The following is a 23,689-nucleotide window of genomic DNA, read 5'->3' as shown; positions in this document are numbered from 1 at the left end:
TCATATATCCTTAAAACACAATATAAGTTTAATTGTTATTCAATTTTTAGGGTAAACAAATGCAAAGAGTAATATAGTTCTTGTCAAATTTGACTGAACAAAAGAAGTCATCGAGTCCTTAAACACAAGTTCGAGCTGGACTGAAGACTCTTTACTTTTTCTTCTTCTCATTAACATTCTCCTAATTAAAACCAGAACTTTGTACGATAGAAATAGTCTTATCAAACTTTTGAGCGCAAAACACAGCCGTAGAGTTCGTTAAAACTAGGGGATAGGTCCCGTTAATTGTGTAATCTGGAAAAGATGTCAATGTAATTGAAAAATATTTATTAATTTAATGTTTTTGCACGATAGTTTTGTAACTGCTGAAGACTATATATCATTTTAACCATTTAAGGAAGGTAACGGGCAAAAACAAACGCATATGTGTGAGAGATTGTGCGCATCTTCAACCCTTTGATCTTATAGGAGGATTCGGAATTTTAAGCAGATGGGTTCCTACGACAAACTGTTAATATACAATAATATTTAGATTCACAGTCAAATATTTATAGACATTTAATAAATTTCTTAGTATTATATATATTAGGTTTGGTTAAAAACTAGTATTAGATTCACGTACTTGTGGATCTCTCCCTATGGATCCTAGAAGTGTTTCCAAATACTTATTCATGCGAGTAAACATGACTATCCTTTTTCTTAGTTGTCGAATATGACCATAAAATAATTGCATCAGAATATTGAGTTTAAAACGTAAAAAAAATGAAAGGAACGATATTGTAAATATATTCAACTCAAATCAGACTTCTCTATAAAACTGTTGTTCAGGGAAACGTAGTTACACTTGCTAAACAACAAAAAGGTAACTACAAAAAAAAAAAAAAAAAAAAAAAAAAGATTAAAAAAAAGAGAGGATTACCCCTATTGGAAGGTTTATTTGTTGAATTTGCAAGCCCTTATGTGTGTAAACAATTGAGCAATGCTAGCCATTTATTCTATGTTACTGAGAAAAGCCATAAAATATGTATGCAATTATGCCAATCGAAATATATCCCATTAATTGTCTCAACAACTATGAGCAGCGCATTACAGGAAGGCCGATAAACAATTCAGTCTCCACCTCCGAATTCTGGGTATTTTTGCTACAATTTCCCCTTTCTTTCAGTTGAGTTGGTGGTGTAAGTGGCATTAGTGCTGGTGCTGCTGGCGCTGATGGTGTTGGCATTAGGCGGCACTGGGTTGATAAATGATTTTTCAAATGTGCAAATGAGAATATAAACCAAATATTAGTGTAACTGTTTAAATCAATAAAATACAGTTCAACTAGCCTATAAGCTAACAAATACATGATTAATTAGTATAATGATGCCCTAATGTTATAATCTGACTACATTTCATAACTTACGCGTAGTTAGAAATATTAATTACTAAGGCCCAAAGCACCAGTAGATATTGAGAAAATGTATAGAAATGGAAATGAGTATAAAACACTAAGCAGTCACGATAATACTCAACGCTTTACATGCACAAACACTTGCATTAACCTATGTATGCTTATATACTTGTATAACTGCACAGATGTGATTTCAGAAAAGCAATGTACAATAAATCCTAGTATGATTTAGTCAAACGGGATTTGATACTATAACTTCTTTTCGCCAAAATAAAGAATAATCAAGATAGGATGGCCTCTAACACAAAGCAAATTTTGGAATATCAATTTTTTACCGCAATGATTAGCCATAATAGCAAACTTAACTCTTTCCATATGGGATTGCATGCAATTGAACTACAATTTCAGACAATACCATGACTCCTTTTGCTAATTGGATTAGAATAAATCCCTATAGATTCAGTTTGAATGTTTAATAAGTCGCAGAGTTAGGATTTTACTTTTTAACTATAAAGAAGTAAACACATGAAAAAGTCAAGGAGATTCAGCATATGGCATATATCGTTATGCCATATGTCTGACGCATCGACTCCCGTTGGACATGAGTGGCACCGCCGCTGTGTCCGATGATCATGCATTTTCTTTAACTAATAGTCTAGGGGAAAAAGCGAAAATCAGAGAGTTCACCTTTTCACGTAAATTTGCATTTTCTTCTTGCAATAGACACTCCTGAACAAGACGAAAAAATACACAAACAGTCAGAAAAGAATGAATTTACCAAAGAAGTAAAAGCCCTAAAATGCATAAACTGTTCATCATACCCTGGCTTTTAGGCTTTCTATTTCGTCCTTAAATAATTGAGCCTAGAAAATGACCAAAGACGGAACAGGTTAATGATTACTGCGAAAACACCTAAATATTGGATAAAATGGTCTGATATTGCAAACAAGAAATAAGGAAGAAAAGGGAATCAAAGTGCATTTTGCAGAAGATTAATTGATACTACCTTTCTGGCCCTGATGTTTTCCAGGCTCCTCTCGAGCTTGCTGTCAATCTCTTGTAGTTCATCCATTGAACATGACCCTAAACCTTGTCCCATCAGCTTCCTAATTAAGGCATTTGATAAATTCAACATTAATTTAAGTAAATACTCCAAGTAGTTTGAGAGAAGCAGATTGAAGAATAAGCGGAGAGAATAACCGTTTGGAAACTTCAAGGATTTCTATCTTCTTTGCCATGTTAGCTGTCTCATGCTTCAAGTGCTGCATATGAAATCAATATATGATGAAAGAAGCCATACTTAAAAAAGAAAAAAAAAAGATGAAAGAAGCCATATTGTGACAATAAAAATATGCAAAAACTGGATTATAGATGATGCTCAATGAGATATTCTGTATAGTTTTACCCCATTGGTCATAAATTAGGTGCAAATTAACAATCTAGTAAAATGAAGAATTATGGATTGATTTTATGCTAATTATCTCCCTCATCAAATCGGTCGCTTGAATTGCTGATTCAGTAGGACTGATAGGAAACAACGAGAACATACTAGTGGGATCTTCTCAGGTTGGAAATGACAAGCTAAATTTTATTAATAGTCACAGTTACAGATTTTGGTAAGAAGGTTTCTTCATTTTGTCCACTGTAAGATCTTTTCCACAGTGCTAATTGCACAAATATTTCTGATACAGAAAGACCAATAATCCATCATCAACTGAATGTCATGGATATATTTGTTGTAGATGTAATTAAGAATTTTATAGGTACTTTATTGGATTAAGTTTGAGTTTAGTCTGCAACTTCTTTTGTATTTCTCTAGAATAATCTTATCTAGAAAGACCTCTAGACTCTCTTTTGTATTTTCTAAGTGATAAATTTTATCAAAAGATTGTTCTAGAATTCTCCTTTACACCTATAAATAACCTTCTTTTTACTAATGGCTATTTGCAATAAGATACATACTTCGTTACCGATAATCTTTGTTTGGTGTAGGCACTGATATTTTATTTTGTGTGCGCCGCAAACTGGATAACCTAATCGAGTTTTACTTTAGAAAACAAACAAATTGATGTTAAATGCTTTCCTGAGATTGTCGACTAAAAAAGGAAAACAAGAGAAGTATAGTTGTTTTGACAAGTCTTGTTCTATAGAAAATAGATTTGTCAGAATGATATCTTTTTATAAACAAAGTAGAAATTTTCTACATATCAGTTTAATGATGACAGTGTCATGAGCATATTAAAAGACATATGTAGGTTCCATAAATTCACTAATCTGTCTCCTTGTTATAATACACGACACAATACTACTTTCACATTCATTTTTTTGGAGGCGTTTGGATATGGCCTATGGAATTTTGACCATAATTAATTTGGTCAAGTCTTTTTTCAAATGGCCATACTTTATTTGAAGTGCTATGGAATTTAGTTACGTAAGGAATTATGGTTAACTTGAATAAGTTTCCTTAATGACCTTTTCTTTGTGTGGACCATGAACTAATATAAACTGGCCTTAATATAACTTAATATCTCCTTAATATAGAAAATTAGTTTAGCCCTAATCCCTTGCATTGATATACTTCTACGAGTTATTGTGACATATATTGTCACATTAAATGGTTGTAGTCATTCTTATTGTTTCCTTGGTCCTATTTAAGATATGGCTAAACAGAGACACGTTCGAATTACTCCAAGTGGGAGTTCTTGAAGTCGAGAAAGGGAAAAACGTAGAAGGATACATCATCTCAGGACTTATTTCTATAATGATTCAGACCCAGAGCCTGAAGTCATCAGGAATGTCCCGAAGGGCGAGGCAAAATGAGTTAAGGGATCAGGGGGCTGAGCGAAGGGAGGGAGAAAAGAAATTTAGGGAATTTAAGGAATTTAAAATGGGCCCTGATGCTTCCATTCCTGAACACGTACACATTTTTTAGTTAAAAAGAGCTAAATTAGATAATTACATAAAAATTTCTGATTGGGAAGCATTAGTTGTTTTAGCAGACTCTCTTCGAGAGCCTTGGGGTGAAATTTAAACTGAGATTTATCATGATGTTTGGTCTAATGCACCTTTTAGCGTATATGTGCAAGAGTTAGTATTCGATTAGTATATGGATGTCCTAGCAAACATGTAAAATGTTATTATATATTTTATATTAATGAAATTTAAATTATGTTGTTTGTCTCACAAGTTACATATATTATTTATTATTTTATCTTGCAATGGATTGAGACTTGAAATAAAATACACACTAAAAAGTAATTTTAATATTAATTAAAATATTTAGATATAGATTATGAATGGAAACGTAGTGACCTTTCGATTCTATACTAAATGTAGAATTAATATTATAATTAATTTGCTTGAGTGTGTAATCACATGCATAAATTGACTGCAGTATATATATTGATGAGTTAAACTTGTAATATTGCCTCTAATAACAGATATAGCATCGAAAAGTATCATTGCTGACTTGAACAAGGGTGACAAACTGAATGGTGAAAATCACGACATCTGGAGTCGTAAGATGTGGTATGTACTCGAAGAACAAGATGCTCTTGAAAGTATTAACCATGTTATGAGTCACCCAGAGGAGGGTAACACTGCACAACACATGAGGAATCTGGAAACTTACACTAATTGGAAAAAGAAAGACTCCACTGCACGTGGAATTATTGTAAGTTCAGTTGCTCATGATCTCATCCACGAATGTGAGCAATATCCTACTGCTCAAGTCATGTGGGCACATTTAAGAGAGACATATGGGGTACAACTGTGACTCATCTTTGATAGCTGACAATCAAGTTTGACACGTACAAAAAACGTCATGATCACAGTGTCAAGCAACATCTAAGGGTGATGTCAAATATGATTGCTCAACTCAAAAGAGTTGGTCATGTTCTCTCTGATGAGCAACAGGTCCAGGCAGTGATTCGGTCTCTTTCCAATAATTGGGAACATCTGAAGGTTAACTTGACCCACAATGATAGCATCAAAACTTTTGCTAATGTTGCCCGTCATGTGGAGCTTGAAGACGAGCAGCTTGGTGCTGCTAAAGCTGTACCTAATGCCTTTGTGGCAGAATCAAGTGGTGCAAAGAGATCAAGCTTCAAAAGCAAGAGAAACTGGAAAAATGATGGAAAGGGTAAGGATACCGGAGAAAGATCCTCTAAGAAAAGAAACAAGCCAAATTTCAAGAAAGAAAAACGGTTCTACAAGAAGAAAGACAAGAGCAAGATGAAGTGCTACAATTGTCAAGTTCCAAAGCATTTTGCTCGTGAGTGCACTGAGCCGAAAAAGGTAGCATTTCAAAATACATCTCTAAGTGCTATATATGTTTCTAGCACTGTTTTACTAACTGAATCTTATCCTGTGTGGATTGTAGACTCAGGGGCCACCGACCATGTGAGTCGTGATAGAGAAGTGTTTATAGAGTTTCGTCGAGTTCCACCTAGATCAAGGCATGTATATCTGGGAAATAATGCAAAGCTTGAATTCAAAGGGATAGGCTCTTGCAGAATGGATATGCGTGGTGGCTGATCTTTGATATTGCATGACGTCCTATATGTTCCATAGATTCGACGAAACTTAGTGTCTGTGTTTGTTCTTCTAGATTTAAATTTCAATTCGAAATTTAGTCGCAATGGTCTTAGAATTACTCTAGACAATGTTGTTTATGGTTTTGGACATCGTTATGATGGTTTTATTGTGTTAGATTGTAATCCTTCTATGTATAACTATTATGTTGGCCGTTGTGTTATGGCATGTTATTCTAGTAATAATGATGCTGATGTTATTGCATGGCATACAAGATTAGGTCACATAGGGCAGGATCGAATGAATAGATTGGCTAAGGAAGGACATTTGGGTTCTTTCTCTAAAAATTAAAATGCCAACTTGTGAAAATTGTCTTGCTGGAAAGATTAAACTCAAACCATTTGGAAAGGCTAAGAGAGCTCATTTTCCATTGCAATTAATCTATTCAGATATTTGTGGTCCAATAAATGTAAGGGCTAGGTCTGGTGCTTTATATTTCATTACCTCCATTGACGATTTCACGCGCTTTGGTTATGTCTATTTGATTTCTCATAAATTTGAAGCACTTGAATGTTTTAAGAAATATTTGAATGAAGTTGTTAATCAATTAGACAAAAAGTTTAAGACCTTAAGAATCGATAGAGGGCGTGATTATCTTTCAAAAGAATTTGAATAATTGTGTAATGAGAAGGGCATCACCAAACAGTTAACTATTCCTTACACACCTCAACAAAATGGTGTAACAGAAAGGAGGAATTGAACACTACTGGACATGATAAGGTCCATGATGGCGCATGCAAATTTACCTATCTCCTATTGGGGAGATGCGATATTGACTGCAGCCTACATATTGTACAAAGTGCCTTTTAAATCAGTTTCTTCCACTCCTTATGATCTATGGACTGGTCATAAACCAAACTTAAAAGATTTACGACCTGGGGGTTGTGCAGTATATGTAAAGGATTCTTTTAGCAAGTTTGGTAAATTAGGTCCGAAAGGTAAGAAATGTATCTTTTATAAGATATTCAGAACACTCCAAATGGTATGTGTTCATCGGTGAATTAGAGGATGAAAGTTTTACTGAGATTGAATCACGAGATGTCACATTTTTGGAAAATAATTTTCCAAAAAAGAGCGAGGTAAAGAATAGAGAGCCTCTTTATGAAATGTTGTACTCAGATAGTCAGCAAGTATCTTCTAACACAATTAATAATCAAATCGATCAAGATCTTGTTCTTGATCCGAGTGGGAGTGGGAGTTTTCAATCCCAAAATCCTTCTGACGAATCCGAATTTCAACTACGAAAGAGCACCAGGAAAAATATACCGAAACGTACTTATTATGAGATTGAAGATTACGTTTTCTTGGTACCTCCAACAGAAATGGATGAGCCAAAGTCTATGACTGAGGCCTTATCGAGTCTTGGAGAAGATGAGTGGATGAAAGCAATGAAAGAAGAATTAGAATCCATGAAAACCAACAAAGTATGGGATCTAGTTGACCTTCCGCCTGGGCGTAGAGCCATTGGGAACAGATAGGTTCTCAAAGTTAAACGCAAAACAAATGGGTTAATAGAAAGATACAAGGCACAATTGGTGGCAAAAGGCTTTACTCAAGAAGCTGGAATAGATTATGAGAAAATATTTTCATGAGTCATGTGAAATTTACCTCAATTCGCTTACTTTTGGCTATTATTGCACATTTGGATTTGGAATTATATCAAATGGACGTGAAGACAGCTTTTCTCAATGGAGAACTAAATGAATAAATCTACATAGAACAACCTATAGGCTTCATCGTTAAAGGCCAAGAAAAAAAGGTCTGTAAATTGAAAAGATCTATTTCTGGCCTGAAGCAATCTTCAAGGCAATGGTATTTGAGATTTCACAAGAAGATGATATTGTATGATTTCACCATGATCATTGAAGACCATTGCATTTATGTGAAGAAGTCCAATGGGATATTTGTAATTCTTTCTCTTTACGTGGATGATATTTTATGTAACACCCCGAAAAATTTTAAAGTACTTAAGCGTTATTAAGAAAATTGATGTGCGCTAATTATATTATTTTATGTGCAGACGAGGACTATTATTATGATGGATATTAATTGTATATGATAATAAGTGTACGAGGCATATTATAAGTGATGTGGGGTCTAAGGAGAGCCCTAAGCCCAAGTCAAGTTGAAAATTTCATGATAGACTAAAGTTTCAAATGATTACGTACAAGACCAAACTTTGGACGAGCATATCTATATCTATCTATATATATATATATATATATATATAAGGAGTTATGTAATGATCAACCTATCAAATGAAAAATCTTTGAATCTAGTTTCTAACGCTTCAAACTGTTTGTCATTTGGACACTCTTACAAGAAGTTATGACCAAATTACCAAAAGCTGAAAGAATGTGATTTTGCGGTCAGATGTGCGACCGCATAATCATTATACGATCGCAAAAGTGATTCTGCGACCGCAAAATGGTCGCAGACCTGACCAGTGCAGCCCAGTTCTGGGCATCGATTTTGCGGTCCATTGTGCGACCCGCATACCCATTGAGTGGTCCATTGTGCGACCGCATACCTGAGTTCGGAGGGTCTATTTTTCTATTTTCATAACTCGATCACATTTTGATATATAGGCTTTGGGGCTTATTTTGGGGAATTTATCTGATGATTTTAGAGAGAAGTGAGAGTGTTCTAGAGAGAGGAATAAGCTCAAGTGCTTTGTTCATCAATATCTTGTCCAAGCTTTGAAATCCAACAAGGAAATCTCACAAGTTCTTCATCTAAGAGGTAAGGTTCCATACCCTAGTTTTCAATTTCGAATTTGGGTAGAAGATGGTTGATTAGGAGTATGATTCTTGGGTATGAGAGTATTATTTATACATGCATGTACCAATAAGGTTTATGGGAAGATTGTTGAGCTCAAATGGGTAAAGATTTGGTTGAGGAGCTAAGGAAATCTTGTAGAAGAACCTTGTAGTTAAATCTGCATGCATAGTGTTTGATAAAATGCTCAAATGAGCTGAGACCATGAATATCTTCCTAATTATGGTTCAATTTTATTATGTCTCAAAATATATTGGGATTGCTAGAATTTTCGGAACGTTGTAGTAATTTAAGGAAAGCTCAAAGCGAGGTATACTGGCTAAACTACTCTCTTAGAATTGAATTCCATGATGTTCCCGTAAGTTTCAAGTATGGTTGTCTCAAGTTCCTTATTCTATGTTCCAAGATGTTCCCAATAAATTTGATTGTCGCGAATAAGAAAAGTGTCGAGAATTATGTATTCAAAACGTGTTACGAATGTTCCTATCACATTATGTTATCCTTTGGGAATGTGTTCAAGAATGATATATGTATTAAAATGTTATGTCCTTGAGTTATGTTACAAATGAAGGCTATGATGCCAAATTGTGTGAGAAAATCTCAATATGCTTAAGACTCTTAATTACTCATATGCGTACCTAAAGTTTTGATTGAATATCTTATTGTTGATAATCTATAAAGATGGTTGGAAGTGAAATAAGTGAATCGGGGGTATAAAGTGTTGCCAACGTGCCAAGAGTGAAAGTTATACTTGTGGCTAATGGTGCCAATGAAATAGGATGATGTGAGAAAGATTATGAAATGAGCTTTGACTCAATTGTTCCAAAATTATTTCAAAAATAGAATTGCCTAAAAGCTTATGTACTCAAGTCATGTCCATATGTGGTTGTTTTAACAAATGCTATGCTTTGTAAGTATTTTCAATGTGTTTTGCGTCCTTACATATTCGTGAGTGAAAATTGTTTATTGCCCTTTTTGGGAAAAAGTATTTCAAGAATAAATTGTGTATTACTTGTTGATGATTTTAACTTGCGCATCAAATGCCAATTATTTTACACCATTTCTCGGAAAGAAAACTATTGTGCTTAAATTGTTCATTTCTAATGAACTTAAAATTGTGATTTTCAGAATATTATATATGTTGATATTTATGATGATGATACATGAGAGGGAAGAAATGAAAGTGCGAAATATCAAATATGGCCATCGTGCCTTGAATAAAGAATCTTGTGAATGGCCAAAAGAGCCAAGGGAATATTGTTATTGTTATTGGTTGAAAATACTAGTGGAGATTCATACAATTTGAAAGATGATGAGGTAAATATATTTGTACCTATGTTACCTTTGTGTGCAAAAACAAAAATAATATTTTTGAGAAGTATCATTAGAAAACCGAAGAAGGGTGGATTATAACAACCCACACCTAAAACTACAAGTGCCGGTGTAGGAGTGGATTATGATTATTTGCCTTATTTGGGATGAGATTGATGGGTTGATATTATTCCCCTTAATTGGGATGAAACTGGTAATAATTGTGGATTGGAAAAGTCAACCCATACGGCATATGTGGGAAGGCGGCCTAGCTGATCGGGTGGAGATCGGACGCTATGTTGCGCACATGGTGGTACTACTCTTGTTAACACTTTTCTTTCACATGTCAAACCACATTGTTCGTTGGGAGATAGCCTAGCCGATCGGGCTTGATCGGACTCCGTGCTACAAACACGGTGGTGTATCGGTGCTAATGATCTCCCAACCACTAATATATATTAATTTGGTATTTTGAAAATTGTTATCTTTTAACTGGACATTTGGATATTTGTTGATTGTGACTTGTTGTTTCTATGGTTTTCCCTTTCTTATCTGGGCATTCTATTTTGAAAGAGGACAGTTAGATTTACATACTAGTACCATTCCATATGTACTAACGTAACTTTTGCCGGGGGGCTGCATCTTCAATGGATGTAGGTGGTTCATCAGCGAGCAACTTTGGTCCTCGTTAGCAGCTACTCCCTATTTAGCAGGTTTTGGTGAGCCCTACTCTATTCAGGGCATAATATCATTTGATGTTGTACTTTGTATTTTGAGGTATAGCCGGGGCCTTGTTGCCGGCATTTTCATATTACTCTTCTGTTGTAATTAGAGGTTGCGTAGACAGGTTGTGGGTGGTAGTCGAATATTGGGAATTGAACTAGAAATGTTGGTATTTGGCAAACATGTTTTTCATTATATCTATAAACTTGTAATATTTTGAAAATTATGAATGAAGCTACTAATGGAAATGAAATGGGAGTTGTTAATGAAATATTTTCAATGTTTGATTAATGGAGTACATCTCCTCTTTATTCATGGATGAGTTGGGTAGAAGAAAATCTAACAGGCTTGCTCGGCCAGTTTTACTCGGTTGGGCGCCGGTCGCGCTTCCTGAGTTTGGGGCGTGACATTTTATTGGCCAAAAATAATTTGGAGTATTTGAAAACTATCAAGTCAGGGTTTTCAAAGTCATTTGACATGAACGATATGGGTGAGGCGGACTATATCCTTGGAGTTAAGATCCTAAGAGACTGTTCCAAAAAGTTATTGAGTCTATCTCAAGAAACTTATATAAAGAAAATTTTGGAGCGTTTTCGCACGAATAGTTGCAAATCCTTGGATACTCCTATAGCGAGAGGTGAAACTTTAAGCCTTGAAATGTGTCCCAAGACTAAAAATGAAAAGGAAGACATGTCTCGAGTTCCGTATTTAAGTGTTGTCGGGAGTTTGATGTACGCTATGATGTGTACTCGCCCAGACATTTGTTATGCCATATGTCTGGTTAGCAGGTATCAATTCAATCCTGGAAGAGATCATTGGAAAGCTGCGAAGAGAATTTTCAGATACCTGAATCAAACCGTAGATTATTCACTATGTTATAGTGGAAATGATTTATACTTGAGAGGATATACAGATGCTGATTAGGATGGTGACCGGAATGATAGAAAATCAACATCCGATTATTCCTTCTTACTTAATGGTGGTGCTATATCATGAAAAAGTAGGAAACAAACCTGTACAGCCCTTTCAATGATGGAAGTTGAGTTCGTGGCTTCTGTGTCTGCAGTACAAGAAGTTATTTGATTGAAGAGATTTTATGAGCATTTGGATATTACAAAGAACTCTCAGGGTCCCATGACTCTATATTGTGATAGTCAAGCGGCTATTGCATACACAAAAGATCCTAAGTATCACAACAAGACCAAATACATTAACATCAAGTATAACTTTGTGAGAGACATGGTAGAAAGTGGAGAGATAAATTTACAGTACATTCCTACGCGAAGCATGATAGCTGATCCTTTTACAAAGGCAATATCTAGAGACCTATTTGAGAAACATGTAATGGCTCTAGGCTTGCGAAGGATATGAATATATATTTATGTATTGTAAAATGACTTGATTATTATAATATTCTCATCGATATTTGACTCTTGAATTTATGCTTATATCTCGTATGCACGTGACGATATTTTGTTGATAAAGAGTGTGTCGAACAAGTCACGAGATTGGCTCTCTCACACGAGCAATCGCCTCTTACGTTAAAAATCATGAAGAGATGAGACCTTATAGAACCTTGGATAATGCGAGGTTATATTTACTTATTAAGGTCGGTGTTGACAACTAGTCAGGCTTACGAATTTTAATATTCGATTATGACTTATTTTGTAAGCCAGATACGAGTTTCTCCAAAAAGTTAGATTTGAGGATTATTAAAGTGAGAAACTCGGGTTAGACATTTATAGGTGTCTAGACCAAGATCTGTACGGTATTGAATGATTAAAATAATAAGACACAGGCGTCAATATAAGGTGAGACTCTGTAACATGTGTTTCATACCACGTGTGTTATCGACCATGGGATAATGGAAGAATGAATCCATGCTTCTTCATTGTGTGAGATCCTAAAAAAGTTATATTAACTTTTATTGAAACACCCTTTGACATTTTACTGTCTCTTGAAGTGCCAATCAGTATTGCTACTTTAGCATGTCACTAATAGCCATGAGTGATTCGGCAATACAGTGCATGTCTAGAAATGCAGTTGATTTGGAATGGAAAGAATCGAGCAGAAAGGGAAGACACCTAAAAAGATTTTTTTTTTTGGTAATTTAACTTGTATTCATAGGTCGACCATTACACTTACCATGAGAGTATCAAATGTAATTATGAATACAAAGTTATTCATGAACTTGAATTCACCTCTTTTCGAGGATGAGAGATAACAAGCTATAAGAGTAGCAAATGATGGCTGGGGTATTGCGAGTAATAAGATCCTCATGCTAGTAGTGAATCCTTTCCGTATGTGATTGGATTTCTACATAGAGTTTTAGTACAATCTTTAATTGGTTTTTGAATGTTACAACTCTTTGCGCTTGCAGGTCGCACCAACTATTTGCCAGTATAAATTGTGTGTCAAAGATATCGGTCTACCCCACTATGAGCGAAGTGGGAGATGTTGGATTATGGGTCGTGTGTCACTCCATGTGGGCTGACCCGGTCCGGTTAGGAGAGATAAGTGAGACAGTGTAACGATCCGGCTTGTCGATTTAAGAATTTATGCCCCGTTCGGTGACTTAAGGTCTCAAGCAGCTTCGTAATATGTATTATGACCTGCGAGTGTGGTCGAGTTTAATTTTTGAAAGATTCAGAATTAAATTAAAAGAACAATTCTTATTTAGAAACTTAAATGGAAAGAGTTGACCGGAGAGTTGACTTTTGAGCAAACGACCCCGGAATGAAATTTCAATGATGGCAATAGCTTCGTATGATTATTTCGGACTTAGGCGTATATTCGGATTTGGATTTGAAAATCCGTAGGACAATTCGACGCATTTTGGCAAAAATTGGAAAATATAAGATTTTGGAAAAGTCCGACTGAAGGTTGAATTTTTGATAACGAGATTGGATTTCGATTCCAAAAATTTGAATAGCTTTGTTATATCATTTATGACTTGTGTGCAAAACTTGAAGTCATTCCAGATTGATTTGATATGGTTCGACACAAGATATAGAATTTGAAAGTTCAAAGTTTATAGATTTTGATTTGAGGTGCGATTTGTCGCTTTGATATTGTTTGATGTGATTTGAGGCCTCGAGTAGGCCCGTGTTATGTTATGGAACTTAATGGTATATTTGAATGGGATCCCGAGTGGCTCGAGTGTGTTTCAGGGTGAGTTTTGAGCGAGTCCGGGTATTTCGGCACTCTAATATTGTTTTGGAACATTGGAGGTGCGGACCGCACAATTTCATGTGCTGAGGCACATTTTTTTGAGTGTTTTAGCAGATGAAAATGTGCTGCAGCAGAAGAAAATGTGCGGACCGCAGAGGAAAAGTGCGGACCGCACAATTTTGTCTGTGGCCGCACTTCTAGTGATTTCCGCAGTTTCGCTTGTCCGACTTCGGAAGCTTATATATTTTGATCTACAAAGAATTTGAAGACGATTCAAAAATAAAAGTTGTATCTTTCGTGTCTAGTTTCCAGAAAAGTAAAGAAATTATAATTCGGACATCTGTAGAGAAAGTTATGGCCACTTTACTAAAGCCTGGTAGAGGAGAAGGTTGTGAAATGCGACCGCACAATTTTTGTGTGACCGCAGAAGCTAGGATGTGTGACCGCAATTGAAATTGTGCGGACCACACATTGTGAGGTCAGATTGGGTACTATATAACCGAGGTTTAGGGTATTTTTTATTTTTTGACTTTGGGAGCTCAGTTTGAGATGATTCTTCGTGGGGTTTTCAAGAAATTTATCAGGGTAAGTGATTCTAACTTGAATTTGGTTAATGTACATGAATATATCACTAATTTGATCATTTAATCAGTGAATTGAGTTGAAAATTGGGAAAAATTATAAAACTTTTCAAAAACGAAAAATATAGATTTGGAGGATGATTTGATATTGGAATTCGATAAAATTGGTATGGTGGAACTCGTATCGGAATGAGTGTTTGGATTTCTTGAGAATTCTGTCGGGTTCCGAGAGGCGGGCCTAGCGTTGACTATTGTTGAATTTTTGAAATAAATTTTTTAAGTCGACGTATTATTATCCGGAATTATTTTCGATGAATTTTAATGAGGTTATACAATTAATTTGGATAGATTTGAGTTGTCCGGAGGTCAATTCAAGCAAGAAGGCTATTTTGGAATATCGGCCTAACTTCAAAAAGATAAGTATCTTGCCTAACCTTGAATGTGGAGGAATTATCCCTTAGGCATCGAGTCTTATGTGCCATTTGTGAAATGTGAAAAGTCGTGTGCGCGAGGTGACGAGTACGTACTCGGGCTTATATGTGCAAAATTGATTGGGTTAAAGTCTTAGGCATATTGTGTAAAAAATTGGATAATTGTTGGCATTTATCAAATCATCTATTTGCCATGTCTCACTTCGCGTTTGTTGAATTTGTTTGTATATGACAATTTGATATGGTTATTGCTTGTATATTTATGTGAATTCCGTGATTTTGGTGATTTGATATTTCCTGAAATTAATTATATTATGGATTTTTCATCTGCAAATAATTAATGAAATAAGTTTAAACTGAGGCGTTATATAATTATCAAGAATTTGGATAATGAAGATGTTGCCCTATACTGAGTATTTTCCATCTCTGTTGTTGTTTTGAGGTTTTATACACATTGTGTGGAGTCTTGGGCTATTTATTGTGAAGTTAATTGATTTTGTTATATCTTTAGAACTGGTTGTGGCCATTGGGCAAATTGTGATATGAATTGATTTTGTTATGTAGCCGTGATAATATTTTGTGTAAATTGTTGTGTTATTTGAGTTATTATTTTGAGGATATAAGGGTGGCATTTCAGTGTTGATATTATGTGGGTATAAGGGTGGCATTTCACTGTTGTTATGTGTATTGGGATATTGTCTGGGCGGAGCGATAAGGGTGGCTATAGGAGCAATAAGGGTGGCTATTTATTGTCAGGGCGGAGGGATAAGGGAGGCTATTATAGGAGTGATAAGGGTGGCTATAGGAGAGATAAGGGTGGTTATTGTCAGGGATGATATATGATGATGTGGAGTTATTGCGTTGGTAATTTTCATGTGTTGTTGTGATTTTTCTTGTGTTTATTTTTATACCTTGTGCAATTTGTCTTGTTGTTGGTAAATTGATAATAGTCTGATCTATGTTAAAATTAGGAGCATGTAGTTATTGCCAGGCGGATTATGAAATAAAATGTGGGCACGAGGTGTCGTGGGTAAATAATGATAATATTGGCATATGAATTGTCCGTGCAGTTGTGATATGAAATGTGGGCACGAGGTGCCGTGGTTAAATGATGATGATATTTGGCATGTGAGTTGTCCGTGCAGTTTTGATAGAGAAATTGGCATGAGGTGCCGTGAAAATATGAAAGTGGGCTGAGACCCGTATTTTATTATTTTGAAATATTGTGTCACATGGTGACTTTTATTCGAAAAAAATTTGAAAGAGATTTATTTGAAAGTATTATATCCTAAAGATTTCTATTCGAAAAACATATAAGCGAAAGATTTATATTGGAAGGACTTGATTAATTGGTTGTACTTGTATTCATTATTTGTTGTGCAATATTTATGGTATTCTTGTCGTCCTGCTGTGTATATCACTGGTTGATTATTGTTGTCATCATTGTTATTTATTTCCTATTATTTTTGTATATTATATTGCACAAGTTATTAGACTAGTGAGTGTCTCGACTGTACCTCGTCACTACTCCACTGAGGTTAGTCTTGATACTTACTGGGTACTGACCGTGGTGTACTCATACTACACTTCTGTATATTTTTGTGCAGAGCCTGGTATTGGAGCTATCAGTGTTACAACCCATGTTTTCGTACGTACGAGTACGTCGTAAGTCAATTGATGTAAGCTCAGAAATGAAATCATATTTTAAAAGTATATAAAGTAAGATAATCATGTTACCTCTGAGGTTACAAATATTTAAGATCATGAACAACAAGTACAAAGAGGGTTGGACGGTTCAGAAGCTAAAACAATTGAAGAAAATAATGTTTCGTCGAAAGTCGACAAGTTGGGAATGTTATAACATGTACCTTTGGGGTGAGACTAGGGTGCTTAACATGATAAGGAGATTATGTTATGATTTATATTAGTCGTATGACATCCGTGTGTTATGTTTTGAAGTCAAGCGAGTTGTGGAACAAAAGTCGATGAAAGTCATCACAAGTTACATTCATAAGTTTTACTGAAACTTTGGGTCCAATGTAACTGCAATTTTCTCCCAATATACTTAGAGTTATGGGGTGTTCTACCCATCAAATTAAAGATCTATGAGTCTATTTTCCAACGCATTAAACCGTTTGTCAATACGACATCGGAGTAGAGAGATATGGTCATTGTTGCGATACTGCGCAAGCTGCTAGGTGACAAGTAGGTGTGTCACCTACTTGCTTAAATGAGAGCCCAAAATGGGCCATTTCGGGTCGTCCAAAGAGGCCTTTTAAAGGCCTATTTTCTTCATATATTAGACTTAAAATAGAGCATAATAACCAGACATAAGCTCTGCAAAATTCCTCCCAAAACTTTCCCACAAACCCTAATTGATTTTCTCTCCATTTCAAGTTCTAATTGGAGGTAAAACCTAGAGTTTGAAGAACTAAGATAGGAGCTGAGTTATCCAACAAATAAGGTGAGTTTACTGCTCTCTTTCATCCATTTTTTCTGTTGTAAATTCATGGTAAGTCGTTCTATACTTGTAAGAACTCACGGGACGGTGATCGGAAGCCGTGAGTTCGAGTTATTCACTTGTAGCGGACTATTTTGTGAACTATTTAGTGTTGCTGTTGGGCTGCGTGTTTTACTACTATTTTGTAGAGTTTTGGAGGAGTAAGGGGGTGTAGAAACACCATATAAATATAGGGTGTTAGGCTGTTCGTTCGTCATAATATTTCTGGGTCGTTTGACACTACTACGGTGGTCGTTTTGTGTATGAAGAGATTGGGGTGTGTTGGGCTGTTTTGTAGTATTTGATGGCGTATATAGAGTTGGAAAATGATGTATATATGTTGTTATTGTTCTGTTCTTGTATTGTTGGTGTTATCTTGAATTTGGAGGAAGTAAGGATTATAGGGGAGATGCTGCCCGTTTTAATACAAAATAAGCTTGTCTTTCGTTGTGCGATAGTTGTACCTTTCGTAACTTAACGATAGCATTATTATCATTCTTGTAGATTAAGGTGCAAAGAGGTGAGTTCAACTTGGTGATTGAAAATATTGTGATAAGGTATGTTAAGGCTAAACCTTTCTTCATTTTGGCATGATCTCGTAACTACATGAGTTTGATAACGAAGCATAAAGAGAAGTTTGTATTCCTGAATTTATTCACATTATCCTAGTCTCAGAAGTTATAGTATTCTCCCTTATCGGGACTTCATATTCAGTTTAGTATTGGCTTATTTCAGCCAATAGACCATAGAGTGTATATATATATACAGTGTTACAGTATTTTTACCACCATCGAGCTATAATCGGTGAGCAGGCCCCTATTGGGCAATCTCTGATCAGATGGTAAGTTATATACAGAGCCTACTGTGGCTGAGCGCCTATGAGCGAGCCCAGAATGGCCGAGATACAGAGCCTAGTATGGCCGAGCGCCTATGAGCGAGCCTACTACGGCAGGGCAGTTACACATACCGAGCCTTATAGGGCCGGACAACTATTTTACATACTATATGGAGAGAGTTGAGTCAGTATCAATAGGTAAGCATATCTTCATATTATTTTTGACTCCCAGTTACATTCAGTTATTATATCATCAGTTCAGTTTTAGCTTTCAGTTATTCTGTTGCCTTACATACTCAGTACATTATTTGTACTGACGTCCCTTTGCTGGGGACGCTGCATTTCATGCCTGCAGGTCCTGATAGACAGCTGGATAGACCTTCCCAGTAGACAGAGCTAAATGACAGCTTGGTTGGTAAGCTCCACTTCCCCGGAGTTACCAGGTCTAGACCTTGGAGTCTGTTTTATATATACAGGTTTGATGGGTAGGTCGAGGCCCTGTCCCGACCATGATACAGTTCAACTATCTCTAGAGGCTTGTAGACAAGTCCTGTATAGTTTGTATATCAGTAGATATTCATGGCGGCCTTGTCAGCCTGCACATTTATATATAGATATATATATTTAAATATATATGAGTTTTTGGGTATGTTTACCCCTCAGATGAGAGAGACGATATTTTCAGATGATTCAGAATATGGCCTCATCGACCTAGGTTGAGGGTTACCCCTATAGAGTTCATAGTTACAAAGTGGTACGCTCGGGTCGAGTATGGTACCGGGTGCCGGCCACGTCTCTTCAGGTTTGGGGCGTGACAATCAAACTCGGACAGAGTTAAAGTGTGATCGCAAGGATTCAAGGTAGAGATCCTTGATCGTCGCAATCCCCTGAAGTCTTTTCATTTCATTGTACTGTTAATTATTAATCAAACAGTATTAAATATTCGATCTTTGAGATCATTTCATGTATTCAGTTAGAGTTCGTGACTCAGTATTACCAGTCTTGGGAGGTTGTTTGTAATTATTTTCGTTGTTGGTTTCGATTATCTATTTTTAAAAATAAAAATAAATTAAAAAAAATAATCGGCTTGAATTGTAATTATAATCGACTTACTTAGTCTTAGAGATTAAGTGTCATACGACGGCTGTGGTGGGATTTTGGGTCGTGACAGATAGGTTAAGAGTAGTTATCACTAAATCACAAACTCCTACTAAAGTGAACGTGCGAAAAAGGGAATGGTGGGTTATTTTTCTTAATCACTATTACTCTGCCTATTTATGTTAAGGAGAAAACACAGAACTTTCAACCGTTGGAATTTTCTTTCTGATTAATCCTTTCTACACGAAATATACATACAAGTTAGGGCATCTAATTGGTGAAAGATTAACTTTGTTTCCTAGTGATTCAAAGGTTGAGTTGGGGTAATTCTTTTGGTGGTGAGTTCAACGGTTTTCGCTGCGTCAATAAGGTACACAACTCGTTGTTCTAGCCCCTCGTTTTTATCTAACAAAAAGGGATGAATATAGTTCGCAGTATTTGGATAATGGAGCGGCAATCATATGTGTGAAAACAAAAAAGTATTGCCCGAAATGGAAGTGGAGCACAAATATGTGAAAAGTACTCCTAATCAAGTTGCGGATGAATTTACCGAGTCTCTCAAGTTGAAGATTTTTGAAGATTGAGATTAGGGATATTGTAAATGTAATTTAAAATTTTCTAAGTGCTTTACTAAATAAAGTTTTTGTTTTGTCTAGAACTTCTTTTGTGCATCTCTAGGAAGGATAGTCTTATCTATAAAACTCCGAATTCTCTCTTGCATTTTCTAGACAATTAGCTTTATCTAGAAGTAATTCTAAAATTCTCCTTTAGCTCCTAGGTTAGTCCCCTTTGTACTTGCCATTTGAACTAAAAAAGGTTGAAGAACTTCAATTCTCTTCTCCTACAACCCTCCTATCTCCTCAAAGTATTCCTCTTCATCTAACAATTTTGAAATAATAGCTTCAAAAGTAGCTGCATGTATATTTTGTCAATCAAACACAAAAAGCTGGATACAAATGAAGTCCAATATTCATCTACATGCAATTATAAAATTTAAGGCCAGATTCCATATATTGGTATAGGAAATCTAAAAACTATAAGTAAAAAAAAGAAAGGGAATGGCCGGAGCCCAAAGGGGAAGGAGTAATGATAGCAACAGTATATGACAGTAGCATTATAGCTAATCTATATTTGCTTCTCACATTATTCTTGGTTATTGTCTGATGCACATAAGAGAAAACAATGGAAGTAATTCAAAAGAACACTGACCTCCATGTACTGCTCATGTTCATTGCTGTTGTCCACCATCGTTTCTCTTTCACGTTCATGATATCTCTCAATTGACTTCTGCATGCTGAATCACCAAAAATGAAGTAATTATAAGGCTTTAACCAAAACTAAATTGCACTTTGGAAACCTAGGTATGGGGTGCTTTTGTATAGTAAATGGAGGCACTATATACTCAACAGATTGTCATTTGGCATTGGGCATGTCATAAATTAGGGGAAACTTAACAAAGAACAGAATTTCATATATGAAAGCTCCATCTATCAAATGAAGAAGAAACAAATATTACTTCAAGGGAGGAGTCCAAATAAAAAATACTATGAATTCACACCATTAAAAGTAAAATTGAGTTGCTAGTAAGGTCCCAATATTGCTATGTATAGTTCTTTTAATCATCAAACAACCGTGTACTGGAAATGATCAATGATAGGCTTGATATTGTATGGCACCACACAAACCGATCCCTATTAGTCATCTGCGGCCACATTACTATTTTGTCCCAAACACCTATCTGATGCAGCTGAAATAAGGAGTTGGAATCAGTCAGGAGTGACGAGGTTAGCTGATAAGATCCTAGCTAGAATAGGGTAAATTTATTTGTCTTTACTTCTTCAATAGCAGCTAGTTTTTCTAGTAGTTGCATCACTTCACTTGAAAAGGGAAAAAATAAAAAGAATGATCTCAGACACAATCAACAAGACTTTAGTTGGATTTTGTTCCCAAAGAAATGAGGGTACTGGGGCGATAAGGAGGGTGACCTAACATATAAAAAGATGCATATATAGGAGTACAAGCAGTAGTAATCAACATTACATGTACCATATATACTGCTCCAAAAGATTTAAAGCAATTAAAAGAGACGTACCCCCAACCAACCCCCAAAAAAAGTTCCCAAAGGAAAAAAAAAGTTCCCATTTACCTAACAACTCCACTTATCAAAGAAACTTTCCTCAAGATGTAAAAGAAACGTGTATATCATAAGGTAATAAATTAAGATAATGTGCGCATAAGAGAGGCCTTTGATTGGCATAAAATGATGAAAAGACCATGCGAGATCTGCAGCATCACAACATTCTACGCAATACTACAATCTAAAGTTCATCATAGCTAGCTAGGTTTACTTCATGTTCCATATGAACTCCTTCAATTCGCGTTATATTGTTCAAGACTCTATATATTGAGCACCACCAAATGAAATTATATATAGCATAACGATCGTGTGTGCTAGTTATTTATCCAAAACTCATTTAGATTGATAAGCCGAAAAGTAGATGCATGCATGTATACACTTATTTTAAAGGTCGAAGCAAAAAATATCCATGTAGAGAAGAAGTTGAAAGAATAATATTATTGAAACTCAAATGCGAATGTTTTAATCGATCGATTGCTCAAGAAGGTAATAAAACCGTAACATTTATCAGGACGGTTCCTAGGACGATGCAACACTGGTGATAATTAACATGACGAAGTAAAGATTCTAGCCACAGTAAATCGAGATGTAGCGAACGGACTGAGTAAGCAATTGATGCACACGAGGTTATGACTAGGCGAACTTAAAAAAATTGTGTCATCGTACTTTCTAAGTACACAAAGTCCATGCCTCCTTACAGCTTCATCACAACATCGAAATTAGAATATTAATACTAGCAAGCAAAAGCATAAAAAAACGTACACATTGAACACAGTGAGAACTTTCTCTTTCAATGAAAAAAGGAGAATAGATCGAGTACGAGACGAAGATGGACCCGTTAAAACAATTGATTGATTATTGTAAAGATATGTAAATAAGAGGGGGAAAATACTTGGAGCTAGCAAAATCGTAGAGTCGTCCTTTCTGTGAGAAAATGATCAAAGCAACTTCAGCATCACAAAGAACAGATAGCTCGTTAGCTTTCTTCAGAAGTCCATTCCGGCGCTTTGAGAAGGTTACTTGTCTGCTTGATAAATTCTCAATTCGTTTCATTTGTACCTTTCCTCTCACCATTTTTATTTTCTGCACAATTAATTTAGTCAATGGCAAAGGCTCCTAATTAGGAGTAGTTCAAAATTAAAATGAAAGAAACTCATCCAAGATTAAGAAAGAAAATTTACCAATAAATTAAGGTATAGCTAGCTACTAATTAATTAGCTGAAAAGCTAGCCGTGAAAGAAGAAGCTGATATCCGAAAGCTTAAAGAGAAGTGCAAAGCTGAATATCCAAGAAATTCACAAGCCAAAAGATTGTTGGAAGAAAAAAGTAAATCTGCGAAATAAATGCTAACAACTTCAAAACCCTAAAAGAAATCTATTTCAGAAACTGAAGTTTTCACAGCCACAAAAAAAAAGTTGCAAATGACTGGAAAACCCTAGCTGTGAAAATCTATATGTACAAACAAAAACTGTGATAGCTCGAAAATCCTAGAAAAAAACATTCAGCTAGAAAAGAATTAATGAAGGTATTGAGAATTTGCTAATTATAACACAAAAGAAGCCCAGAACCCAAGGATGAAAAAGGAAAGAGGATGAAGATAGAACAATCTTTAGAAGAAAAATTAAGCAATTGGATTCCTAGAAATACATAAATAGAAGAACCAAGATATGAAGGATCTTTATTTTTGGGTTGATGTATCAATCTTCATTTTCTGACCACAGAAACCCAATATTTCCATATTGATCATTGTTCTCTAATTATTCCATATGTCTCTTTCCATCAGTCTTATATTATCCACACAAAAAAAGAAAAAAAAGGAAAAGAACAAAAACAGTAAACAAAACAAAGTAAAAGACCGGGCAAAACCTCACTTTTATCTTGTTTTAGTAATCTCATATCAGAAAGCAACAGCAAAGATAAAGAGACCACTAATTCAGGGGCAGAAATGGGATTACACTTTATTTTATTGCACAAAAAATTGTTAGACACTTCAGAAACATATTTCTATTATCTTGTGGTACTTATCTTTAATCTTTTTAAAGAAAGATTCCTGTATAATTAGTGCAGCAATGAGCACCAAAATCTTAATTAGTGACAGGATTAGGAAGTGATATGAGCAGGTCGACGTCAATATTCTA

At 35.5% G+C, this 23,689-nt stretch overlaps 1 protein-coding gene across 1 annotated transcript; it reads right to left on the bottom strand.

Moving 5' to 3' along the window:
- Positions 1-790: 790 nt before the first annotated feature.
- Positions 791-23,336, bottom strand: LOC138907074 (MADS-box protein AGL42-like). Its single transcript, XM_070197161.1, has 8 exons — positions 22,733-23,336; positions 22,444-22,634; positions 20,624-20,708; positions 2,594-2,655; positions 2,400-2,499; positions 2,215-2,256; positions 2,081-2,122; positions 791-1,234 (listed from the first exon to the last, which is right to left on the bottom strand). Exons 2-8 carry the CDS (start codon positions 22,623-22,625, stop codon positions 1,073-1,075), a joined length of 675 nt encoding a protein of 224 aa, XP_070053262.1. The 5' UTR covers positions 22,626-22,634; positions 22,733-23,336; the 3' UTR covers positions 791-1,072.
- Between the last annotated feature and the right edge of the window lie 353 nt (positions 23,337-23,689).

The sequence above is a fragment of the Nicotiana tomentosiformis genome, chromosome 3, assembly GCF_000390325.3.
Source record: "Nicotiana tomentosiformis chromosome 3, ASM39032v3, whole genome shotgun sequence".
Classification (NCBI taxonomy): domain Eukaryota; kingdom Viridiplantae; phylum Streptophyta; class Magnoliopsida; order Solanales; family Solanaceae; genus Nicotiana; species Nicotiana tomentosiformis.
This window is presented reverse-complemented; position numbering and strand designations above follow the sequence as displayed.

Excerpts from the sequence above, each read along its gene's own strand:
- LOC138907074 (XM_070197161.1), bottom strand. The coding sequence starts at position 22,625 with ATGGTGAGAGGAAAGGTACAAATGAAACGAATTGAGAATTTATCAAGC. Across the intron at positions 20,709-22,443 it reads TACGATTTTGCTAGCTCCAA|CATGCAGAAGTCAATTGAGA; the intron begins GTATTTTCCCCC and ends TTGGTGATTCAG. Across the intron at positions 2,123-2,214 it reads TAGAAAGCCTAAAAGCCAGG|GAGTGTCTATTGCAAGAAGA; the intron begins GTATGATGAACA and ends CGTCTTGTTCAG.